This window comes from Aythya fuligula, chromosome 10 (assembly GCF_009819795.1).
Source record: "Aythya fuligula isolate bAytFul2 chromosome 10, bAytFul2.pri, whole genome shotgun sequence".
Lineage (NCBI taxonomy): Eukaryota > Metazoa > Chordata > Aves > Anseriformes > Anatidae > Aythya > Aythya fuligula.
The window spans coordinates 3,654,187-3,677,960 of NC_045568.1; the positions used below are offsets into that span (position 1 = coordinate 3,654,187).

At 37.0% G+C, this 23,774-nt stretch overlaps 1 protein-coding gene across 1 annotated transcript in view; it reads left to right on the top strand.

Annotated features, from left to right (window-relative positions):
* Positions 1-23,774, top strand: part of NUP210 (nucleoporin 210) — a 65,010-nt gene that overhangs the window by 13,126 nt on the left and 28,110 nt on the right. The window contains exons 4-15 of the mRNA XM_032194186.1: positions 1,618-1,714; positions 3,709-3,859; positions 6,321-6,453; positions 7,289-7,447; positions 7,912-7,980; positions 8,292-8,398; positions 9,435-9,575; positions 10,801-10,938; positions 14,459-14,614; positions 17,758-17,956; positions 19,237-19,382; positions 22,029-22,250. Of these exons, the coding sequence (XP_032050077.1) occupies positions 1,618-1,714; positions 3,709-3,859; positions 6,321-6,453; positions 7,289-7,447; positions 7,912-7,980; positions 8,292-8,398; positions 9,435-9,575; positions 10,801-10,938; positions 14,459-14,614; positions 17,758-17,956; positions 19,237-19,382; positions 22,029-22,250 (1,718 nt within the window). The remainder of the gene's footprint in view (positions 1-1,617; positions 1,715-3,708; positions 3,860-6,320; positions 6,454-7,288; positions 7,448-7,911; positions 7,981-8,291; positions 8,399-9,434; positions 9,576-10,800; positions 10,939-14,458; positions 14,615-17,757; positions 17,957-19,236; positions 19,383-22,028; positions 22,251-23,774) is intronic.

Genomic DNA, 23,774 nt, shown 5'->3' on the forward strand with positions numbered 1-23,774 from the left:
CAGTGTTGTGAATTTTTTTCCCCCTCATCCCAATTCTTTCTTATTTGCTTCTAGAGTACCTTACCTAACTGCAGCTTTGACAGTAGTGACCACCTTTTTCTTTTTTTTCCTTTTTTTCTCTGTTCCTCTTCTTTTTCCCCTGTAGTAATAGTTGAACATCAGGTGGCAATTCCCTCCGTAACTCTTCAGGAAAAATAAAAACCCTCCACATGTACAGTCCCCAGTTAGAGAGATCTACCCATAACTCTTGAGAGCAAATGGATTTTGGGTGGGTCATCAGTGATTTTCCCTTCATCCAAGGTGTACTTGGTCTTCTGTGACTTTAACTCAAGGAGACCCAGCAGCTCCTGCCTCTCCGACAAGTCTCGAATCTGCACTCGCTGTCTCTGTAACCTGATGACATAGGAAAGCTTTTTTACATCAGTAGTTGTATAAAGGCTGAATTATTTTCAGAGCACAGGTCTCAGCCAGCAGCGCCCTTTGAAGAGCCTGCGAGGGTGATGTGCTGGCTGGCCAGGGCGGCCTGTTTGGCACCCTTGTGATGCTGCAGAGGGGTAGGGACGCACTTGGCACCCATGGCAAGTGTTGTGTTACCTGTCTGCCTCCCTGGTGCTGCCTCTGGCAGGGTTAACCTGTGGCTTGCAGCTGCCATCCATGCTGTGGAGATCACTGGTCCTGTCTTGAAGGAGTAGGACCCTGCATCACCTGGGGAATGCCCACCACAGGTTGTCTCTGACAACCTGAGTTTGCCTTTGTAGTGGGGGACCCCAACAGGAGCCACGGCATCCAGGCGCAATGAATGGCAAGTCCAAGTCTGTAAGGAAGCGTTTGTGCTTGTGGTACCACTTTGCTGCAGCATTGGCTGTGTCCAGGCATCGCTTCTCCATGGTGCCGTAACTTGCTTTGTGCTCCGCTGGCCCGCTTTATTTTCAATTGGAGCAAGAAAAAAAAGTGTAGTACAGCTTTGCAAAGCTAATGCATGTATCATTAAAGAAAGCTAGACTTGACTGTGTGTTAAATAACACAGTACCAATCAATTTTAATTATATTGCTATGTGCATTTTGAGTTTTTTGTTTGTAGTCCTATTTATTTGAGACTCAGATATTTGCAATAAGTTGTGTACAAGTTGGAAAGAGAACATAGGCTGTAAATTGTGTTGTCCTGTCTTAAAATATTCTTGCATCTTAAAGATGTAATTAACATTAAAGCATAAGAATTTGAGAATAAATTTGCTTTGATTCTTAGTTTTATGTAAACCTGAATGTCAAAGGGAAGAACACGATTGAAAATGTAGTTTAAAACATAGTAAATACTGGGATTTATTTGTCCCAGCTGACACTGCAAGACCCATCTTGAAGATGAGATGTGTGTATTCAGTTTTATTTTTGGAAGATGAAGTGATATATGGCATTGCAAGCTTGACAGACAAGTGGTTGACAGAATGATACTGAGTTTGCACAGGTCAGTAAAGCAAACTAGATTGTGATTTTTGTAGTTAGATACTGGTAGTTCTCTTAGGGGTAAGGTAAAATTCCTAGGGAAAAAAAGCTTGTGTTCCAGGAAGACTTTACGGGTTGTTACTTGTTTTTGTTTTAATTTACTTCGTTGTTTCATAGGAAACACCTTCAGCACATTGGCAGGATTAGTCTTTGACTGGACAATAGTAAAAGACACGGATGCTGATGGCTTCTCAGATTCCCACAATGCCTTGCGGTAAGTTCATTTACATTATCCTCAAAAAAAAAAAAAAAAGCAAATCTCCTGTCCTTTAGGTTTGCAAATATTTCCCCACATCTAGGCAGTTAACTAAGCTGACCTCTAAAATAATACTTGTGTTGATTGTTTTGTGTCTATGTGTCTTTTTGTTTCCTTTTTTTTTTTTTTTTTTTTGTGCCTACTCAATTTTCTGGACGCTCTCGTCCCTGTTTAATTTAAAAACTGATAGCATTAATGAGCAGCCCAGGTAGCTCTAATCCAATAATCCAATGAGTAGAGAACATTTGGTGCAAAGATTTAAAAACAAAACAAAAAAACCACAACAGAAGTCAACAGAAAGGGACTTTCATTCCAGAAAGGAGTTCTGTTGGCTCATAGAGCTTCAGGTTTCAGTCAACACCCAGTTCTGGCACTGAAATAGCTTTCAGAGTAGCTAACATTTAAATCCGAATTGGCCAAGTGACTGCTTGCAAGCTAGATATAGCTAACAAGGCTAGATGGAATAATTCAGTGAAAGATATTCAATATAGTTCCTTTCAGACAAGCAATGAACAGAAAGCAGTTGCTTGACAAATAAGCCATGATGGTTGGTTCATTACCAGGTCTGACTCAAAGAATAAATTTACTGGAGTTTAGAAGTGCTGTGTTTTATGGAAACTGCTATCTGAAGACCTTAAAAGTGCTTTTCAACTCATTAATGAGTTCAGTGTTTTCCAGTGCTCTTGTATAACAGTTTCCCTCTGTTTAATGGAGGTGGACTTCTTGCTCAGAAGTCAAGGAGCTCATCTGTGGCAGGGGTAGGAAAAGAATCCAAACTGTATGGTTTTATTTGCTCCTACAGATATGTCACCAGACCATCTCTTGCTGCTGTTTTCTTTCTCTGTTTATTCACTGTCTTCTCTATGTCCTTTTTTTTGGTGTTCATTTTGTTGTTTCTGGTCTTCAGCTTAAAGTAATTGAACTTCAGTGGCTTCAAACAGAAATTTCAGTTTGCATCCTTACTAAACTACTGAAGGCTACTTACCATTATCATGATGGAATATTTTTCAAGTCATACTCTGAGAGTTTTATCCTTACAGTGACACCAACATACTCAAAGTAAAATAGTCAACAGCACTGGGATCCTATTCTCTAGCAGTGTTGTGCTAGGATTCATTGTATTAAATGCCATACTGAATTTTGACATTACTCAATGGGGATGTTAGCAAAAATACATCCCTGACACCCGTGAATCTGACCAGACTGCAAACACATGAAACATGGATTTTTCTCACAAAAAAGGTTACAGATGTTTCTCAAGTGCAACATTAATCAAAACTTCTTAACGTACAGTGATCTTGTAATATTAAATATTCAAACTCATTTGGCAGAGGCTTCAGCTACTTCAAAAACAGGTTCCAACAAAACGTAGATAGATTGTAGGGACATAGTAACATAGGAAACTGTCTTCTTTCAAAGAACCTGGCTTTATTCATAGGATGCTTGACTATGATGTAGGGAAATCAGCTCTCTAAGAGAATAAATGAGTATGGGGAAAAAAAAAAAAAAAACAAAAACCAAAAACCACAATACCTAGTAAATGCATCCAAGCTTCTTCATATCGGTCAAAGTTGTGTTCTGGTTCATTAAGCTGTTACTTTTATAAACATAAGCTGCTGGTCTTTCACATCCGCTGTTCCACAATAATCTAGAGAGCTTTTGCAGTCTACACATAGTGTAAAAATTGGAGGGATCATTGTAGACAACATGTGCAGTTTTCTGATATCATTTTAAGGCTGACAAACAAGCTTCAAACAAACTTTTATCAGTCACACAAATTAACTGCAGATATGTACAGGAATAAGTAAAATTTGGATATCTGGTCCCAGGCAGACATCTTAAATTTGCTTATGACATGGAAATTGGATGTGAATAGATGGCAGTGGTGTTTCTGTGTGTTTTTACAAAGATTGGTTTAAATTTTTCTGCTCATTTCTCATTTCACCTTTCAGTATACTCAAGTTTTCAGAATCCACTTATATTCCACCCTCTTATATACTGGAGATGGAAAAAGTTGCCAAGCAAGGAGATACCATTTTGGTGTCTGGAATGAAAACAGGGAGCTCTAAATTAAAAGCAACAATACAGGAAAACGTCTATAAGGTAAGAAACTTGCATGTGAAGTTCTATTTTTTATTATTTTTTTAACATTGGACTATAAAACTAAATTATAGGAGTACTATAAGTTTGCCCTGCTGTATTGTTCCTTAAGACATCAGTTGCCACTGGGGATATCAGCGCTGCCTTAGCCTTATTGGATTGACTCTAGAGTCCATATCACAGAAGGTGACAGTATTAATTTTGATCTCCATGGGAGGGTTGGAGTTTGCAGTTGCCCTGATGCAGCTGCCTTACCCAGGACAGTGCATGTCCCAGACATTCTTTCTAAACCTGACTCTCTGACAAAGGCCCTGAAGCAGAAGAGTACGCTTCAAGTGCTTCTGTAAGATTTTCTTACTCCTGATAGTCATTCCTATTACATATATAATTAGAATCATGCTGGGTAGTGCGTTGGCCCTTTAGGTTTGTTTGTTTTTAACTGGAACTCTTTAGTTCTTAGAATGAACAAGTAGCCAAAACAAGGATTGTTATCTTGTATATACCTTTATTTCCTGTTATGCTTGAAATAAATGTCATACAAATACTTGGTTAGTTTCTAATTCTACCTTATTAGGTCCTGGTTTCCCAGGAAGGTCTTTGGAATACAAATGTCAATGCTACAGGAGTGCTAAACTGCAGTATTGGCAGTCTTCCCGGTTGTTATATAGAACTGTTTTTACTTTGTAACTTGAAGTGACTGAGTTTTTCAGTTCTCTCTGTTAACAGTATGGCTTTTTCTGTAATAGCAATTACACACACAACCATCTCAGTTGTTTGTAAATCCTGACTCCAATACTTGGCATTTTTCTAGTATCAGTTCAGTTTCATACCTAAAAAATCTCTTTGTATAAAGCGTGTTTTGTTTTGTTTTGTTTTCTGAGGTTCAGCTCATATCTGCAGTCTGGTTTTGCAGTTTTGTTTTATTACATGTTGTACTTAAGTCTGGCTTAAATAAAAACATTATCTTGGACTGTCAAACCTGCACCTGTAAAAAGTGTTCTGTGGAAATATTCTAAATCAGTGTAATACAGGTAATGTGGCAGAAATGGTAGGACATGTTGAGAAATGTGTTTTTGTTACAGGTTTAGCCCTGATAAATAGTTCAGATGAATATAGTTACTCTAAAATTATACAGTATTAGTCTGACTCAATACTTTTTCTTGAGTGCTTGTAGCTTGGTTGGTTTTCTGTTTTAACGTTTTTCTGAATTAGTTTTGAATGAATACTGTCAGTGCAATTGAAAAGATATTACTGCGTTTGCAGTTTTTTGGCTTGTGATTAATAGTTCATTTAAATCTTTCATTCTGCCAGACAACACATTTTCAGTGAACATCCCTTGAGCAACCACGATATAACTTACACAGTTTAAATTATAAAACTGTATGTTGTCTATTGTATTTCTAATGTAATAGACCAGTGAGTTTGATACAGATTCCTTAATGAAGTTTTAAAGGATCTCTTTTATGGAGCTGCCTTGTTTTACAGTAGGCAAAGAGAATTTCTGTATGTCTAAACAGTCGCCATGCATCTGTCTCAAGTATTCCTATATCATTCAGAAGACTAAACTAAAATGATGTCCAACACAGACATGTTTTTCTTCAGCCTTGCACGATACTACTGAACCATGCATAGATTGGAATTGCTTCTCCATTTTGGTTGCTGGGGAGACTGGCAGTAAAGAGAGAATAAAATCAAAGAAAGTTGTTTCTGGAATGCGTCCAGAAAACTTTCATTTCACTTTTCCTTTTGAACCATGTCCAGATTATTCCTCCTTTGCCTCCATTTCTCACTTTGAAAATGGGTGGTGATAGTGAGTATTTGAAGTACAAGGCATGCTTCATTAACGTTTATGCTTTGGAGATCCATAGCTTCTAAATGGTACAGGGATCTAAGTCATCGCCAGGCTCCCCGATGCTAAAACAGGACTTAGGAAAAAGAGTGACTAAAGAAAGTTGTGCTTGAAATTGTGACAGTGGATGAACACAGCTAAGCTACTGCTGCGAAAGCAGCTGCATACTGCCATGCAGGATAGGCTTGCACAGCGGTATTAATGCAGGTGCTGGGAAGATACAGGAGCACGTTCAAGAGCAGCATGGCTGGCTTCTGTCAAGCACGTGGTGGGCATCGCTCTGCATGTGCCCGTCTGGGGCTGAAGGAAGATCCCTGGTCCCTTTGAGTGATGGGAAAGCTCTGACAACCTCCTGGCACACAGAGCATAATTTGAACAAGTTTTGTTGTCTCTTTTGGATTAACTTCTTTTTGGAGTTGATGCATAGAGCAGATCTACATACAGCTCATTGTCTTCTGCATTTCCCTGTCTTTGCAAAACTTGAGATGATAATAAAGAGCTACTTATAGGAAGTAATATCTTTCATTATAGATTCTAAGCTATTGCTGCATGTTATGTTTCAAACAAAGAAGTGAACTGCTTTTTCTTTTTTTTTTTTTTTTTCTCAATCAATAGCATGTACATCCTGCAGAAGTCAGATTGCTTATTTTGGAAAACATCCTTTTAAATCCGGCATATGATGTTTATCTTCTGGTAGGAACATCAATTCAGTACAGAGTTCAGAAAATAAGACAAGGGAAGATTACAGGTTTGTCCTCTTATTTGTTTGTTTTTAACAAGTGTGTGAATTTTTCACTGCAGAGAAGTTTTTAATTGGGTTTAGATAGGTTTGTTACTATATAACAATCAACAAAACAATGAAGGTTGTTTTTCTAAATCACAATGATACAGCCATTTAGGATTTCTCTCATAAAAATTATGACTATAAAGGATATAATCTCACAAATTTGTTGAGTACATGAAGGTAAAGGTAACTTAGAATAGGAGCGAGTGCTATCATAGAAAGAAGAAACTGTCTGATTTACTAATCTAAATTTAGTTTAAGATTTTTTTATAACAGGGAATGTTTTATTGACAAATGGATTTGCTCCATTTCTACAAGTGTTGGTTAGCTGGCTCTACCTCCACTTAAAGCTGTGGAAGTTTGTAATTACATCCCTTGTTTACAAGGAGCCTGTGCTGTTGATAACTTTCCTTAAACAGAATGTAAACAGCTAGATGCAAAATATTTGACTAGGCACATCAGCAGCTTGTAGAGAAGAGTGAAGCAGCAGAAATCATCAGTAACTTGCAGAGAGTAACTTCACCACTTTGGAAGCTGGGGATGAATTGGATGTTAGGTCTGAACAGTGGGATGATTCCAGTTGAAAACTGAAGCTTCAAAGAAATGAAAGTTAGGCAAAGTAGCTCATTTTGTGTGCATGTGTACTGAACACAGAAATGCTGTTTCGGTAAGACATTAAAAATACTGATTTAATGCACGCACTAGGCATCAATAAAAATTAATCAGCAATAATTAGCAGCATCCAAACACTGACACACTTGCTTTTATTGTTTCATATGTTGTCTTGTTTTATGTGCAGAATTAATGATGCCGTCTGATCAGTATGAGCTGCAGCTCCAGAACAACGTGCTTGGCCCTGAGGGAGATCTGTCTTGGCCGGTTGCCCAGTTGGACCAGGCAACATCAGTTGTAACTGCAGTGCAGCAGGGACAAACTAATCTCGTACTTGAGCACAAGAGTATCCTTCCTAGGTGATGCTTTTCCACCCAGATCCTTGTGGCAGGAGACAAACTTTCCACCCTTGGCAGCGCAAAATGATAAAATTACTTATATTTGTACTGATAGCCTTGAAAATCAGGAGCACCTGATGGAGTATAGAGAGCAGCACTGCTGTGAATTCAGTCTTAAAAGCATTGCCCAATGCCTTGAAATATTCTAAGAAATCAGGTTGGAAAAGATCAGTTAAATCATGTCTGTTTTCCTCAGTCAATGTGGGAATGTGAAAGGGCTTTATTTAATTTTTGTATTCAGATCAGTATTCTCTGTTGGGATGTCTCCAAAATGCTCGGTGTCTTTGAGGATAGTGGGGGTAACATTTATCATTAATATACAATTAGCTCTATATATCTCAAGGGGCACCCCTAGAAACATGCTGATCTTGACTTTTGTCAAAACTTATATGTTCCTTTACTGAAACTTCAGGTATTCGCATGCAAGGGGTTTCCAGGTTACCAAACAGCACTATATATGTTGTAAATCCTGGTTATTTAGGTTGGTACTGGCTTAATTTTCCTGATTGCTTAATAGCGTTTCTTGTCTTTGTTCTTTTGTTGGTGTATTTCTGTGTGTATATATACCCTTTTAGTTCTTGTATGACTTATCTTAGAAAAGTCATTCATAAAGTTAACTCAATGTGAAATGGGTTTAGTAGTGAATAGTTATTTTCTTTCAACTCTTTAATCAGCAACTTAAAACAATTAAGGGACATCTTAAGAGCGTGGCCACCAGAATTCTAATGCTTTTATTCATTACAAAAAGAGGAACTGAATGGTCTGTGCCGTTCAATATTTTCTGTTTTGTAGGTTTTACGATTCATCCAGGTGACAGATGGGTCCTAGAAACAGGCAGACTTTATGAAATTACAATCGAAGTATATGATAAATCGAGCAATAAGGTGTATTTATCTGAGGTAAGTGAAATGTTGATATGCTTCTGAGTGTCTGTCTCCTAAATTCTGTCTGTCTTTTAAATTAGTTGAGCGGTTTGTTTATGTAGAGCTATGACTTTCAAAGCTGCGTGTTTTCTTTCCCCTGTGCTTTTTTTTTTTTTTTTTTTTTTTGTGGTAGTTCATGTGAAAGTGCCCCTTAGAGTGTAAATGCTGTAGAAAAACTGGAAGAAGTGTGCTTCACATGTGTAGCATAGGCCCTGCACTAGAAATTGCAGTTGTGGAGAGGCAGTACTAATGTTGTACTTCATCCACTCCTCCACCTACCTCCCCCAGTATAATTTTGTTACCTGTAGAGGCAGTCTTTCCTATTGTAAAAGAACAAAGCATAAGATAGGCTTATTATACTCCTGAGAATCTAGCTGATTCCTTTCAGTTGATTATGGGAAAAGCCTAGATGATTAGCTAGCATTAAAACACTTAATTGTTTGGGTAGTCAAATAAGATGAATTTTAGGTATTAGGTACCAAATATATTGTACTCCTTAAAAAAAAAAAAAAAGATAGTTCATTTGCAAGCAGAATAATTTTATTAAATGATTGCTGTTCAGAATATTGAGTTTCTGTGACTATTAATTTATTTGTACCTGCTTCTCGAGATATAGATTTGAGTTTCTGCCAAATCTCAGAAGATATGTGTTATTGTGGCAGTATAATCACATGTTCTTTCACTTTTGTGTTGAAGAATTAAAAAGTAAGAAATTATTGTAAAATCCGAATTTTTAGTGCTATATATATTGCTACTTCTGCACTAAATTACATCTTGTGGTTATCATAAAAAGTACATATTTTCTGTGGAGTTAATGATGTGTCTGAAAAGTATAGTCTTGTTGAAGGATGGAAACTTTCATAGGGTAACAGTTCTTACTCAGTTTCAGATGAGCTTCTTTGAACTTTGTTACTGTAGGATTTTCTCATTGATTTGTTGCTAATGTTTATGGCTGTCTACGGCATTAATGCTAATTATCTGTGGTGATGTTTATGTAATGTTTTGATTTTAGAATATCAGAATTAGTACAAAGTTCTCTGAAGAGTATTTTGAGATCCTGAAGTCGTCTATGAATGGATCATATCATTATGTGAGAGCAATAAAGAAAGGTCAGACCGTTATTGATGCTGCACTGACATCAGTAGTAGATCAGGTATGTCTTTACAGAAAACTGTTCTGCTTTTACCATTAGGCTTAAAAATAATTTACTTACACAGTAGTGACTATAGTAGATGGCAGACCTTGTAAAAGGAAAGCTAAGAATTGCATGGATCTAAGCCATCGTTGTTTAAACAGATTAAGAAAGTCCTTACTTCAGGAAAACTGTCAATTAAGTCAACAGAGGATTTGCTTAAATAAAGTCTGTGGGATTTTGCTACTGAGTGTGTGGCAAATACCTATTGAACTAGTGGTGCACAGCACTTATGTTTTCTTTTATGGCAGATACCTTATGTGGGCACATACCATATCCTTGTGCAGGTGCAAAGGTCTCCTCACATTCTGAGTGAATTTTACAATTTATTGTGGTAGGATCATCAGTGTCATACCCTGGCCTTGTTCCGCATTCAGTTACATTTGGAAAGTTTTCTGTCATTTGGTAAGTGTTGTTAAATGCTGGAATGAAAATCTGCCAAACGTATCAGCCTAAAAATTTCCTCAAATTAATATTCATTAACTTTCTGCTAGTTGCGCAGGCTGCTGAACGTATGGCTAACTAGGACACGTGGTGTGAAAGTGATTTGCTTTTGCTTGAAACTTGGAAAGATTCAACATTTGAACCCATTTGCTCTGAAGTCTTTTTAGTTATTCCTTGAATAAGATTTGATAGGTCCTTGTGTATGATACACCATGCTCATTCTTTGTGTCAGAGAGGTATTCTTGAATGAAGTGAGGTCTGGTGAGAGCTGTTGAAGCTTTCTTTAGTAACACTAGCAAGAAACAGTATATTGTGCAGGCGGGTTATGGCATTAAAATTACAGCAAAGTTATAAAGGCCAGTGTTTCAGGATGGACTGAGAAATGGGTCTTCTAGGCAGAGATTCAGTTTTACCTCCTGCAGAGTAGAATGAGCAAGGAGTAAATGCATTTATGGAGTTATCAGATTAGTTCTCCAGATGAGAGTGTATTTCCTATTGCTGTTTGCCTTTAAATAAGCATGGACACTTGTATCTCCATAGTAATATTACTCACATAATTGAATAGCACACATCACTGCCATGAGCTTACTATTTGCTCACAAATAATGCTGTTCATAAGGGACGCTTAATTGCTTTCTTTTCTATATGAGATGTTTTCAACATCTTGTCTATATATGACTAAGCATTATTCGCAGGAAGTGCTATGATGTCACTTATAACACTGTACTGTTAATTTTTGTAGGATGGAGGAGTACACACATTCCCAGTTCCAGTGCGAAACCAGCAAGAAGTTGAAATTTATGTTCCAATAGTTCTTTCACCCAGCATTTTGACGTTTCCCTGGCAGCCAAAAGCAGGAGCCTACCAGTACACCATACAGGTATGCCAAAGATGTATCTAAATGCAGAAAGGATTGCTCAAGCAGATGCAGTGAGGCCTGTAACTACTTCAACTACTTACATAGAATTGACATCGAATAATTCAGGCACAGTGATATCCAAACTTTTATATGGAGGAATTTTGTTTTGGTTATATTTGTAGGAATTAATGTGTAGATAAATAAATAAACAGCCTTTTACTTTTTACTTTTCACCTGCTTCCAATTCCCTCATGAGCCACCTGTATGTGCACACAAAGAGTAGTTTGAAATTAGAGAAAACATCATATATATGAAATTCCGTGCTAATAATTAGAGACTGACACTTTCTGTAAAGGGATGGAAGTATGAAAATGGAGTATCAAGAAACTGCAAAAAGGGTGTGTCGAGGTGAATGAGCAGCACCCTGCCAACCTTTTCAGTCAGTATCCTTCACTCTTGTCTATCTCATGCTTGTAATAAAAAGTTACAGGAAAGGAAAGATAGTTTCACTGACGGTATTGCCTTTTAAAGGGTCCTTGTTACATTTCTTGTGCTCTGTTTGCTCCAGTGTTGTCAATCTTTCCCATAGGCTTTGTAAAGCAAATGATCTGTCTTTTAGTATCTTGTGTATGTTCTACTGGAGAGAAGAACCTCCTGCTTTTTGAACTGAGACTCTCACCTCAATGCAGTATCCTCAAGATCCTGTGCTCCATGCACAGTTCCTGCCTCTCCTTTTTAGCACAAAGAAGTTCTGAGTTTTGAGTTTATCATCTACTAGAGAGTATACAAAAACAGGCAGCAGGACACATGGTGTTTAAAGTAAATATATCAATTTTGTAAATATAAATTTGCATTCTCTAGTGCAAATGTGAAGTTATTTCCATTGAATTTGAAGTTGTCATCTGCATTTTTACCTTTTGTGGGATTAGTAAGAATTCATTCATGCCATACCCAACCACACCAGCAGAGTGTGGTAAAAATTCTTAGTACAAATATGTATTTTCAGTACTTCATCATAATTTCTGCTAGAACCCAGTGAGGGAAAGTAAATGTCTTTTTTTTTTTTTTTTTCCTGTTTTCCACCTCCTTTGTAATTCTATTCTTGTCTCACCTTATTTCATATATATAATCAAATTTCTCATTAGAGAACACTCGTTCATGTTACTCAAATAATCTGTATCAATTAGCTTCCTTTACTGCGATTTTTTAAAATAAAAAAGATCTTTTTTTGACACCCAATATTTAAATTAGCTTGTATTTACTGAAACTGGGATCACTTAGTCAATGCCCAGTCAACAATACTCATGGTTGTTTAGAGTGACACACAGCTTGACTATTGTTCCTTCTTGCACATTATTTTTTTCCTTCTACTTGGTAGATCTTGAGTCAGGCTATACTAAATCAGTGAAGAGACCTGAAAATATGATGAAAGAGTTTTTTGGATCTAGCCAAATTCTGCTTATAGTTAAAGTAACTCCCTCCAGATGGTGTCAGAATGACTTCTAGGTTTTACTTTCTCAGCTGTCTTTGTTGGTTCCTTTATTCATGTTTGTGCTAATAAGATGGCTTCTGCTGCAAACATTTAGTTAAAAATAAATAAATAGGATGAAGTTATTTCCTTACATGCACTAGAGAAGTGAAATGGCATTTTATGAAGTACATGGATTTCAAGCTAGAGGTTATTTTTTCTAGTGAGGGCGTCACCCTCAGTGGTAACAGTTTGTGAAGTTCAGCTTTGGATAACAACTAGGCTGAAGCAGAAGTTGGCTTATTCTCTCTTAGAGAAAACTGACTGCTTGAAAACAAAAGTATAGGAACACATTTTGTCTGTATGGCAGGGAGATGTGATGCTATAGTATTATCAAGAATTGGGCTATTATTATGTGTTCTGTGTTCTGCTCATTTCCCTGTTTTAATTGAAAATACAATTACAAAATGTTCTGAACATTTACATTCCTTAGCAAAACATTTCTTGCTGTATCTTATGCATCATCTTCTTAAGTATTCATCCACTTGTCTTTGTTTGGTGCTCTTTGTGTAATCAGATTGTGAATGTGTTCATAGAAAGGAAAAAGGGAAATTATCCTTTTGATTTTTCTGGTAGAAGCTATTAGGTAAGCCACTGTATAGTTTAGATTTATTTTCTATACTGTACTTCTAGTCAAGATTTATCTTGTCCACTTTTACATCAGTTTAATTATGAAACGGGCTAGAGCAAATGCTGAGGAAACTAAAGAAATTAAAAAAAAAAATCATGTTCACCTTTAAAACAAAATGTTCACCTTAGTTTTCACTCTGAGGCAATTTTGATATTTATTTTGGAGTGTGACAGTCACTTTTTTTAGACTTGCTTTAAAAATGCCTTCTCAATATACATTGACACAGTTTTATTAATGGACATTTCATCTAGCTTACAATGTTATCTAAAAGCTATATATTTTACAGCATTGTAATGATTTTCTATAGTAACTAGTGTGTAACTAGTGTTTAACATCAAGGAAGACAATTCTCTGCTTATGCTGGCTAAATGCTTTTTGGCCCTTGACTTTATGGAATACGAACCTGCAGCAGATACAACCCTGTGCTGTCTGCCAAGAGCTGTTTTTCAGTGTGTGTAATCATTTGTCTCTATTGGCATGGACCATAACCCCAAGTAACTAGTTCTTATCCTTCTGTGGAATAATTTTGGGTTTATTGTTTTTTGTTTGTTTGTTTACATATGTGTTTTTGTGTGTGTGGTAGTGTTGTGCTTTTTTTTTTTTTTCTTTTTTTATGGGAATCTGCATGATAAACCTGAGCTTATAAGTTTGGCAGTAAGTGACTCTTCCCTTGACGCTTTTGTGGGAGTGTAGCCTGTACATCTCGCAGACCCTCACAGTGCTCACCGCAAGCGTGGGCAGTTCCTATGCATATTAGCTGATTGGTTGCTGGATCAGCATGTTTGTCGAATGGCTGCAGGTAGATGTGCTTATTTGCAGCATAAAATCAAAGAAGTAATGCCAAGAAAATGTGTTTTTGTTTGTTTGTTTGGTTGGTTTTTTTCCCCCGTTGTCCCGTTCCCTCCCTGCCTGCCCTGCTTCTTTTCTTTTCCCTTCAGATAACAATTCTCATTGGCAGAAACTAGTCAGTACAGAGTATCAGGTTAGCAGCTCTGAGATCCAACATCGTTGGATCTATGCTTTGGCTATCAGTAACTGAAAAATAGTGGGAGTTTTCAGATGTACAATAATCCCGTGTGCCAACTTGTGAAATCATATGCTGAGTCCAAACACTATCAGTTTCTGGGAGCGTCAGATTCCTGCAGCTGGGAGGTATATTTGGGTTAGTAGCACTGGTGAGTATGTAGGATATGGGCTTGAAGAAACCAGAAAATAAAATGAATGAAGAATGGTAATCTTCTCATTTTGTACTTGACCTTGTTTATTTGATAGTTCTGAGGTGTTATTTTACTTATATCCTCAATAATAGCATTGTTCATCAGTGTGTTCCTGGCTTCTCATGCAAAATCTTCAAAGCCTAATTTTTTTTCTCTGTATTCTAGGCACATGGTGGAAGTGGAAATTTCAGCTGGTCCTATTCTAACCAGGCAGTTGCTACGGTGACAGTCAAAGGAGTAATGACAACTGGAAGCGATATTGGCATCAGTATTATTCGGGCAAATGATGTTCAGAATCCATTGCATTATGGAGAAATGAAGGTAAAACTTGGTTTTCTCTGGCTGCTCTTAAATACAGCTTTTGGAAAATAGTAGAAGTTGAGAATCCCATAGGCCTTCTTCCACTTTCCAAGATTTTCCAAAAAAATTTCCTGCCTGCCCTGGGGCAGGTTAAGTGATTGTTTTCAGAGTTTATGCTTCTTCAGAATCAATCTGTCTCTTCTGTATTAATTGTAGTCCCTTTTATGCCTCCCTCCTGATTTCCTTGGTAAGTCTCTTTTTTGTTGAAAGCTCTAAGCACAATAAGTGAACAGTTGTTCTCTGCTGGTCTAGCTATCTAAGCAGACAAGCCAAACTAAATATATTTTGCAGGGTAAGAGGTGAAAATTTTCCCTTGATATAAAATGACAGGTATCATCAAGATGTGCAAGGAAATTCCTGCCTGAAGAAGTGACTGGGATGTTATACAGTGCCACTTAACAATCTAGGTACTAAAACTGGACAAGGAAAAAATAATCCTTTAGAAGACTAACAATGGAAAAACATACCTCCTGAGAGGGGGTGTGCCTTCTCGGTGTATATCATACCCTATTCCTAGCATTTTGTCAGGGTGGTAAGTGTGTGATGAAGAATAAAGAAAATACAGGAACAGTATATGTAATTACGCATAGGGCAGTGTGTGCAAGGATAGGTGAGGAAGCTGCTCTGTTCACTACTTCCTGTAAAACTACAATCTTAAATACTTCAGCATGTTATTGATTGGGAAATATTTTGTTGCATCCTTTGGATGCAAATCATTTTCATTAATGAAACTGTGTCAGTGCTTGCTGCCTGTCAAACTGTTTGGAGCTGCCAGACACTTAATGTGGTAGAATAAAAACAAAGTATTACTGTGTTTTTTAATTACTACTGTGAAGCAGTACTAAACTACTTTCACAAATTCAGATGCTTTAATCTATGCTTTAAATCTACACCTCTTGCAAAGACCTAAGCATTGGAATGGAAATGTGACTGAGAAGAGGAATTTTGCTCCTGACCTCTTTAAAACCGAGAGTATACTGAGCATGTGTGACTAACCTGAGAACCAGAAATAATTTGTCTAACTGCATGGTCATAAATGAAATAGGTTTGTTTGTGCCATGCAGATACTATTGAGGCTGGCAATCAACCTCTGTCTGGCCAAGGCTTTAAAATGATGATAGTCCTTGTTTCCGAGGGAGCACAACAATTGATTTAGGAATCATGTCTTGCAAGCCTTGGGGCAGTGCACCTTCCTTCCAGTATACATGCATGTAATTTAGCAACTGGTGGGGAACAAGCTGATTGCCTTCCAAATACGTAAATTAGCTATACAAAATACCTCATAATTTTAAAGTATTGCCATGTGTAGCACTGCTGTTATTGTTAAATTGCACTTCTGTTTTACCAGAGTCCCACCTGACAAAAGTGTTAAAAAATATATATATAAAAAAAATATATATATGTATATACATGTGTATATACATATATATATATGTATAAAATATATATGTACAGTTTTTGATCAAGACTCCCAAGTCTGTCCCAGAGTGAAGAGAGAGCTATGTAGGCACACATCTCTTTATTCAGATGTTTGTGTTGGAAAAGATACTTCTAACAAAGCTTCACTTGGAACTACTGCGTCTGCCAGTGTTGCTGCTGTTGGGTGTATCTTGTTGTTGTTTTGTTTGTTTCTTTTGGGGAAATTAGCTTGTGTTTTTTTCTTGCATGTGTGTGTGCTCAAATTGACTATATCAGTTCAACAAGATGGATTTGAGATAGGTACTACACTTCTGCACTTCATGCTTGGTCTTTAAATGTCTTTAGTCTTCATGACTGGTCATTAAAACTAGAGTTTAGTTTATGAACTTGCTCTGAAGTAGCTTCCCGCATGACCAGGTTTCAGCAGTGAAAAACAGTGACAGTTACTAGCAAGAGATGCAAGAATGAGGGCTTTCAGTTAAAACTTCTTATCCCCAAGCATAAGTCAAAGCCTGAAGACAGAAAAACGTACTTCTCTCTATGTGAGCTTTCAGAGCAGTGTATTGCATAATCCAAATTGGTTATTTTTGAATGCCTTTGTTCTTGTGCTAGGAGTTGCATAGAATATCTTTGAAGGATTCTAGTTACTGACCTCAGTGAGCAATAGGAATAGTCAGCTGTGTTCAACAAGGGTTACAATAGTAATTCTACCATATGTTTCAATATTCTGTCTTTCAAGATGTTTGCAGCTGGTTAGGAAACTAAGGTATTGCAAATGAAAAGCTTTGATCATAGTGATTGCTAGGAAATACGCAGTCAATCTGTGGCAGTTTCTTTAACAGTAATGGGAAAAAATAGCAGCAGATTACAATAATAAATAATATAGCTAAGGCTTGTTCATCAACATGTTATATACAAGAGCATGCAAGTTCAGTTTCTGCCAGTCTTACTTCAGGAAGTAACCCTTTTAATTTCAAGGTATCTCTCAGATAAGCATTACTTGTGGAAGCAGAAGGTTGTAAGATTAGGCATTAGAAATCTGGTTACTTATTTTAGATTTCTGACATTACTGGGGAGACCTTTGAGCCTTGGATGCCTTTGGAAATGTTTTGCCAATAGAAATGCACAAAAAAAAAAAAAAAAGGCAGTCAAATAAGCTCATGTGAGAAAGGGCCATTAGTTCCCCCAGCTTCTGCAGACCTGCTGTGAGAGATCCAGGCTGGAGGCTGGGGATACTTGCTGACTATGTCAGGTCTAGCTCAAATATTTGCCTTGTAGAAGTCAAGCTTGGATGCTTGAGCTGGCCCAGTTGGTTATGGTACCTCCTGGAGATAACATTCACCTTAATCCTCGCTTTATGATTCATGCAGCAGAAGGGAGAGTTGTGCAAGTAGCAGTAGAAGGATCCCCAGGCTAATGAGAACTTGAACTCTTAAAGGACAGGAGCACTAACACAGTAAGAAGCTTTCCATGGCCTTTTTTGATACATTTCTGTGGTAGGTAAACACAAAAGCAAGTTTGAATATGAGAGAGAATACTTTAAGCCATCAAAGGGAATCAGCAACTGAGACATGACTACAAGAGGGCTAATTAAAATAAGGAGAGCATAGTGAAGTCTTCCAGTTCACCTGGTGCCTTCCTGCAGATTTGATGCACCTCTGTCTTATGTTTCTTTCCTCCTTCAGGTGTTTGTAACTGAACCTAGTGGGATGGAGTTCACACCATGTCAAGTTGAAGCACGTGTTGGCCAAGTATTGGAGCTGCCCCTGAGAATTAACGGCCTAACCAATGTTGAAACAGGCGAGACAGTCCCACTGAGTGACTGCTCACACTTTGATCTAGTTGTGGAAGTAGAAAACCGTGGCGTGTTCGTGCCATTGCAAGGTGATTTAACCCCACCCCTCCCTGTTTTGGAACGTAAATTAAAATGTTACTAAATCATATACCTCCTTTAAATCAGTGTTTCATCTGCTATGTAGAGTATTGCTAGAGATATGCTTTTAACTTAGAAGATGGGGATCAGAGTAGGTATGCAGTTTTATTTTGAGAATGTATTTACTTTTTTATGCAGAACTCCTTTGATATTTTTGATGTTTTATGGGACTCTGAAAGCATTTTGGCAACTAATTTGTTGGAAAAAGTGCAGTATGTCATGTCTCTACTGATACGGTGTTTTTAATATGCTTCTCTAACAAAGATGTATGTGTTTGAGGTAGGGCTGGAGGATTTGTAACACTAAGACTAAGAACTGCTTTGCCCTTCTTGTCCAGCAGTGCTTTCTGTTCTATAAGACGGTGTTTGCTTGCAAGAAACTAAGATGATCAGCTGATAAAATTTTGCCAAAGCTCTGTTGTTCTTAAAATCATTGCTTTAAGAAGTGTAGCAAGAACATGGAATCTGCATGTTATTTTCAGAAATTGCCATTAGTATTGCTTGGCTAAATGGATATTGAGCAGTGTGCTTGTTCCTGAGTCTGCTGAATTTAGTATGTTATTCAGATGTACTATTAATTTTTTCCCAGTTCCTCTTGTATGGAAGCTCTTTCCTGTGCTAGTAAGTCAGTAAAACCAGTCTGCATTGTGCCATCTGTTTGCCTGAGACGCAGCTATTTTAAATGTCAGTGCATAATTTGCTCTTGTACTGTTTTACTTCCTTGTTGTTGACGTTTTTTTCTGCAAAAAGAGGGGTGAGGGTAGATCCCCCAAACTCCAATATGTTCTGAGTAAGCAGAAAAGTTGCACAAAAATACCTTAACTTCAACTAGAGAAAACAGAAACTGTAGGCAATGCAGCATGTTTGTGCAGGAAGGTTCATCTGAACCATGCCACTTATTTGTGCTTAGTGATCCAGTTTCATCTTAAAACAGCAAGATCAAATTATTCCATTAAGAGAAAGAAAATCATATTAGTTTGTACCAGAGAAAAGACTCATGACCTGCTTTGGACAGGCTGAAAATAAAGAAGTTTGAGAGACATGAATTGTTCAATTGTTGGGTTTGAGATGAAAGACAGTAGTGAGTGTTTTACTTATTCAGATGGAGAGCGTGTCTCTAATTACTTCTGGTAGAAATGCTTCTGCTGAGAAAAGCTATGTAGAGCTAGCATTAAAGTGTCTAGGCATTTCTCTCCAAATATATATTTATATGTTTTTAATTTGTTTGATAGGAAGGCTTAAGCCAACTGCTGATTTTTGTAGTGGAGTCAAAGTGAAAGCTGAAACTCAAGGATACACTACACTTGTTGTTAGTTATACCCATGGCCATGTCCACCTCAGTGCCAGCATCACCATTGCTGCCTATCTACCATTAAAAGTAAGTGTTCTATTTGTTTGTAAAGCGATCTATACCTTAAAATGCCTTTAAGTGACAAATCACAACTTGATATTATGTAAATAGTAGGATTAAAAAAAAAAAGTTGGATGGTTGATTTGCAGGAAAAGTCTTATGCTTTGGTCATTGTGTTTTAATCGTCATCTATGGAGCATATATGTGTATATGTAAATGTTATATTTTTTATTATATATATAAAAATAACGTAGTGGAGTTTGTCTATATAGGTACTGTGTCTGCAACCCAGAAGTTAATTCAGTGGTGAACTAACAGATTCTTTCAACTTCTGAAGGGGAAAGTGAATTTGAAATCCTTGCCCATTTTTCAGATTTTTGGCAGAAGTCACAATTGCTTCATCTGAAGAAATACGCAGGACAGTTAATAGGAATAACCCTCATCTGAGTGAACTGCGGAGGAGTGGATATTTTGAGGGTGGAGGATAGCAAGCTTTATAGCACTGAGTTCCTCTTTCTGGTTAGTTTGCAGTTACCTGACTTCTACAAATTATTTTTCTTCTTCTTTTTTTTTTTTTCTTTTCAATTTATTTTACTTTCATGTTCATCTTTTCATTGGAAGAGTAGTAAGAAATTCAGGGGTAGGGAGCAATACTGCCAGGTAAATTAAATGCATAAATTAAGTTGTTAAATAACCAAATTTGAGTATGTAAAATGCTGAAAAACAACACTGTAGTACAACATCCAGACAATTCATTCATGAAACTGAATCCTTTAGAAATTGTGTATCTTTTTTTTTTTTAACAGCCTACTTCAATTAGTAAAATAACTGTTCAGTATACGCTAAATGGATTGAAAATGATGTGAGACTAATCTTTTTTCAACTGATCATTTTAAATAATTAACAATTGGATTAAGAAGGTAATAAGGGTGCAGTTACGATTCTGTGTACATAATAGTAAATAAAAGTAAACGTAGTTTATGATTTCTGCTGTAATAGTATATAAACTTTTTTTTTACAAGAATGGAAAGCTGACATTCATATATGACAGTGAAAAGGAATGCTTTTTCCCTACAAATGAGAGAAATGTTGGATAGTTTATTAAAAAAACAGTAAGGAAAAAAACCTGAGGACAGGGTCAGTATTTGGAAATATAAAACAGTATACTTGTGTCTTCAGAGGTCAAGCACTGAATCTGCAAAACTGAATTTTAATAATTTGACCGTGGCTTTTTTCCAAAATCTGGAATAAAAGTTTGTGCAAATCATTCAGACTTGACTGTAATGATGATTTTAATTTTTAAAGATGCTTTTCTGACAAAAATCTTAAATTGCAGAGTATAATTCATTGAAGATGCTGAAACACCCTGAGCAGAGTGTGTAAGCTTTTCTGTTGTTAGCCGTATGAGACAGTCTCTTTAATCAGGATATTTTTCATATGTATGTCATCATTCACGTTTACTAGCAAACCCCTTAGGGCATTATAACGCCACTTTCATCTATAAAGTAAAACGATTCCAGTGTACTTAACAGAGCCAAAATATACTGACATGGAGAATAGATTAAGTACACTTTTAAAAAAATCTTTGCTTACGTATTCTGTGCTTAAAGAATAGAGATAATTTTTAAATCTGTGCTAAAATAAGCTTCACAGAGTGAAAAATTTTGCTTTAAAGTGTAGGATGGTCATTTCCATGTTCGTTTCCCTCCTTTCTATAGATAGAAATATTTATGATGCCCCAAAATGGAGGATGCATGCATTTTTCTGTCAGATGTCTATCATAAAACAATTTATAGTATAAAAAGTGAGGAAAAATAAACAGAAGTCAAAGGGCAGGCAGACACTCAAAACTAGATCTCTTGTTTTTCCCATTGGGCTTTACCTTTGTTTTTCCCATTGGGCTTTACCTTTTCCCATTACCTTTTATATTACACATATAACCAAGGAGTAACTGGGAGGAAAGAGGAACATTTATGCCAACTCTTCCCATGCCTCCTCTCTCTTCCTACGCAAAGGCACCTGTGGGAAGAATTGAACCATCTCTTGTTAGCTGTTATTTCTTTCTTACTAAACTCTAAGTCAAATGGGGTTGTGGAACGCACACTACAAATGGTTATTGTGTTTTAATATGTCAGGTTAATTTCTGTGATGATAAACAGCACAGTCTATCCCAGTGATGCACATCAATCTGAAATTTCTTGTAGAGGTTTGAAGTAAAACTTGTGTAAAAAAACAATTATGAGCACAGAACTGTGCTGGAGAGAGCACTGTAAAGTGAAAGGAATTTTGAAGAGTAAAACTGGATATTATTTCATTCATTAAAGTGCTGTAAATTTGAAAAAATGTATTATCTCTCTGTGCTCAGGAGAGTATATTCAGAGTCATTCTCCTGTGGTAGCTCTTCATGAAAGAGATGCAATTAGAACATAGTTAACTTTTCTCTGCATCCTTGGATTCTACTGAATAGAATCTGACCGGGTGGAATCGCTGTAGGTGATGCTAATCATTTTGGTACAACTCAGTTCTTAAATAATCAGATGTACAAACCACTGTAAGTAAAAAACATAGACCAATCAAAACAACAAATAGGATCTTCTAGGAAGTTTTTTTTGCAAAGAGCAGTCAAAGTATTTGTGAATAGAATCATTAATCCCTAACTGTCATTCATTCCAGACTGTTGATCCTCCATCTGTTGCTTTAGTGACTCTGGGTTCCTCTAAAGATATGTTATTTGAGGGAGGACCTAGACCATGGGTACAAGAGCCTTCCAAGTTCTTCAGGAACATCACTGCTGAGGATGAAGAAAGTATTGGCCTGTCTTTATTTGGACTTCCTACATCTCGGAATAACATCCAGCATTGGGTTAGAGTATCTTGCAAAAGCCTGGGAGAGCAAGTAAGTGCCAGAAGGTGTTTGTATTGTCCTCCATCAAATGCTGAGCTAAGGCAATTGAGAACAGGCTTCAGACAGATTTATGATACCATATACCTTTTTAAATAATGAGTAGTTTTTATAATAAACCAGTAAAGAGCTCACATTAAGTACATTGTTTATGCACTTTCTTCATTGTGATGCTGGTACAGGTTTTAGAGAGTTATTTCATAATGTTATGTTATAAAGTGGTTTATGATGGGTTTATTGCAGTATAAAGCCAAGTCACACTAACCTTATGTTGTAGAATGCATTAGAACAGATAGATCCAAATAACTGCAGCTTGCTTCAGTTTACATAAACAGGAATGTAGCAGAAGGTTACTGCACTAGACTGACTCTTCAGTATGACCTGCTCCTCTGAACCAAGTTATCTGCCAGTGTAATTGTGTTTATTCAAACAAATAACAGTCATGTGAATGGCTGTAGTCATGTTCCACCTGGTCTTGTTTTCTCCAAAGTGCAGAAGTGATTTGTCCTGCTTTATCTACCTTGGTCAGTTTATGAAGCATTTAGCTTTGATTTCTTTTTTTTTTTTTTTTTTTTCTCCTGTAATTTTGTGAGGCCTAAGTGTTTCAATGTGGCTGCCAAATTGGTTAACTGGTTTTCTCAGCAGACATTGTACAAAGTATAGCTATTTTATGCCTGAAGAAGGGCAACAAAGCCAGTGTGGGTCCAGAAAAGAATTTTTAAGAAGAGTTGCCGAAGGTACTGGGCTTGTTTAGCCTGTAGAAAAGGAGGCTCAGGGGAGACCTTATCTCACTCTACAATTACCGTAAAGGATACTATAGTGAGATGGGGGTCATCTCCCATGCACAAACTGATAAGGGGAAATGGCCTTAAGTTGCACCAGGGGAATTTTAGATTGGGTATCAAGAGAAATTTTTTACTGCAAGAGTTGTGCAGCATAGGAATAGGCTGCCCTGGGAAGTGGTTCAGTCACCATCCCTAGAGGTTTTCAAGAAAAGTATAGGTTTAGAACTTAGTAGTGTGGTTTAGTGGTGGACTTTAGTCCTAGGTTACAGGTTGGACTAGATGATCTTTAGTGGTCTTTTCCAACCTGAATGTTTCTGTGATTCTATTTCTGTAACTGGGGGTTGAGAAAGGACAAAATATATTTTTGTTGACTGTGACTGTGAATGCATTGGCTGACTCTCCTCGTGTTGTCCAGAACACATAGCATCTGTGTGTCTTCGGCTACATAAGGCAGATAACCAGATCTGCCACAGCCTGCTGGGATAATCTTCTCTGTGTTTATGTCCAACTTGTTTTGTTGAGGGCTTAAGAGGGCATGTAAAATAAAGCTCAAGATGTTTTGAACATCTTCAGCTGGCTATAAATATTGTCTTTGAGCTGTTCTGTTCTCACTCTGACAAGAAAAAAAAATCAGCCTGTTAGCTTTTTAAGTTATGAAAGGTTTGTTTGTGTCAAGCTAGATGGTAGTAAACATGAATACCTAGAAGAAGTTTCCAAGAATAGTACTTTGATA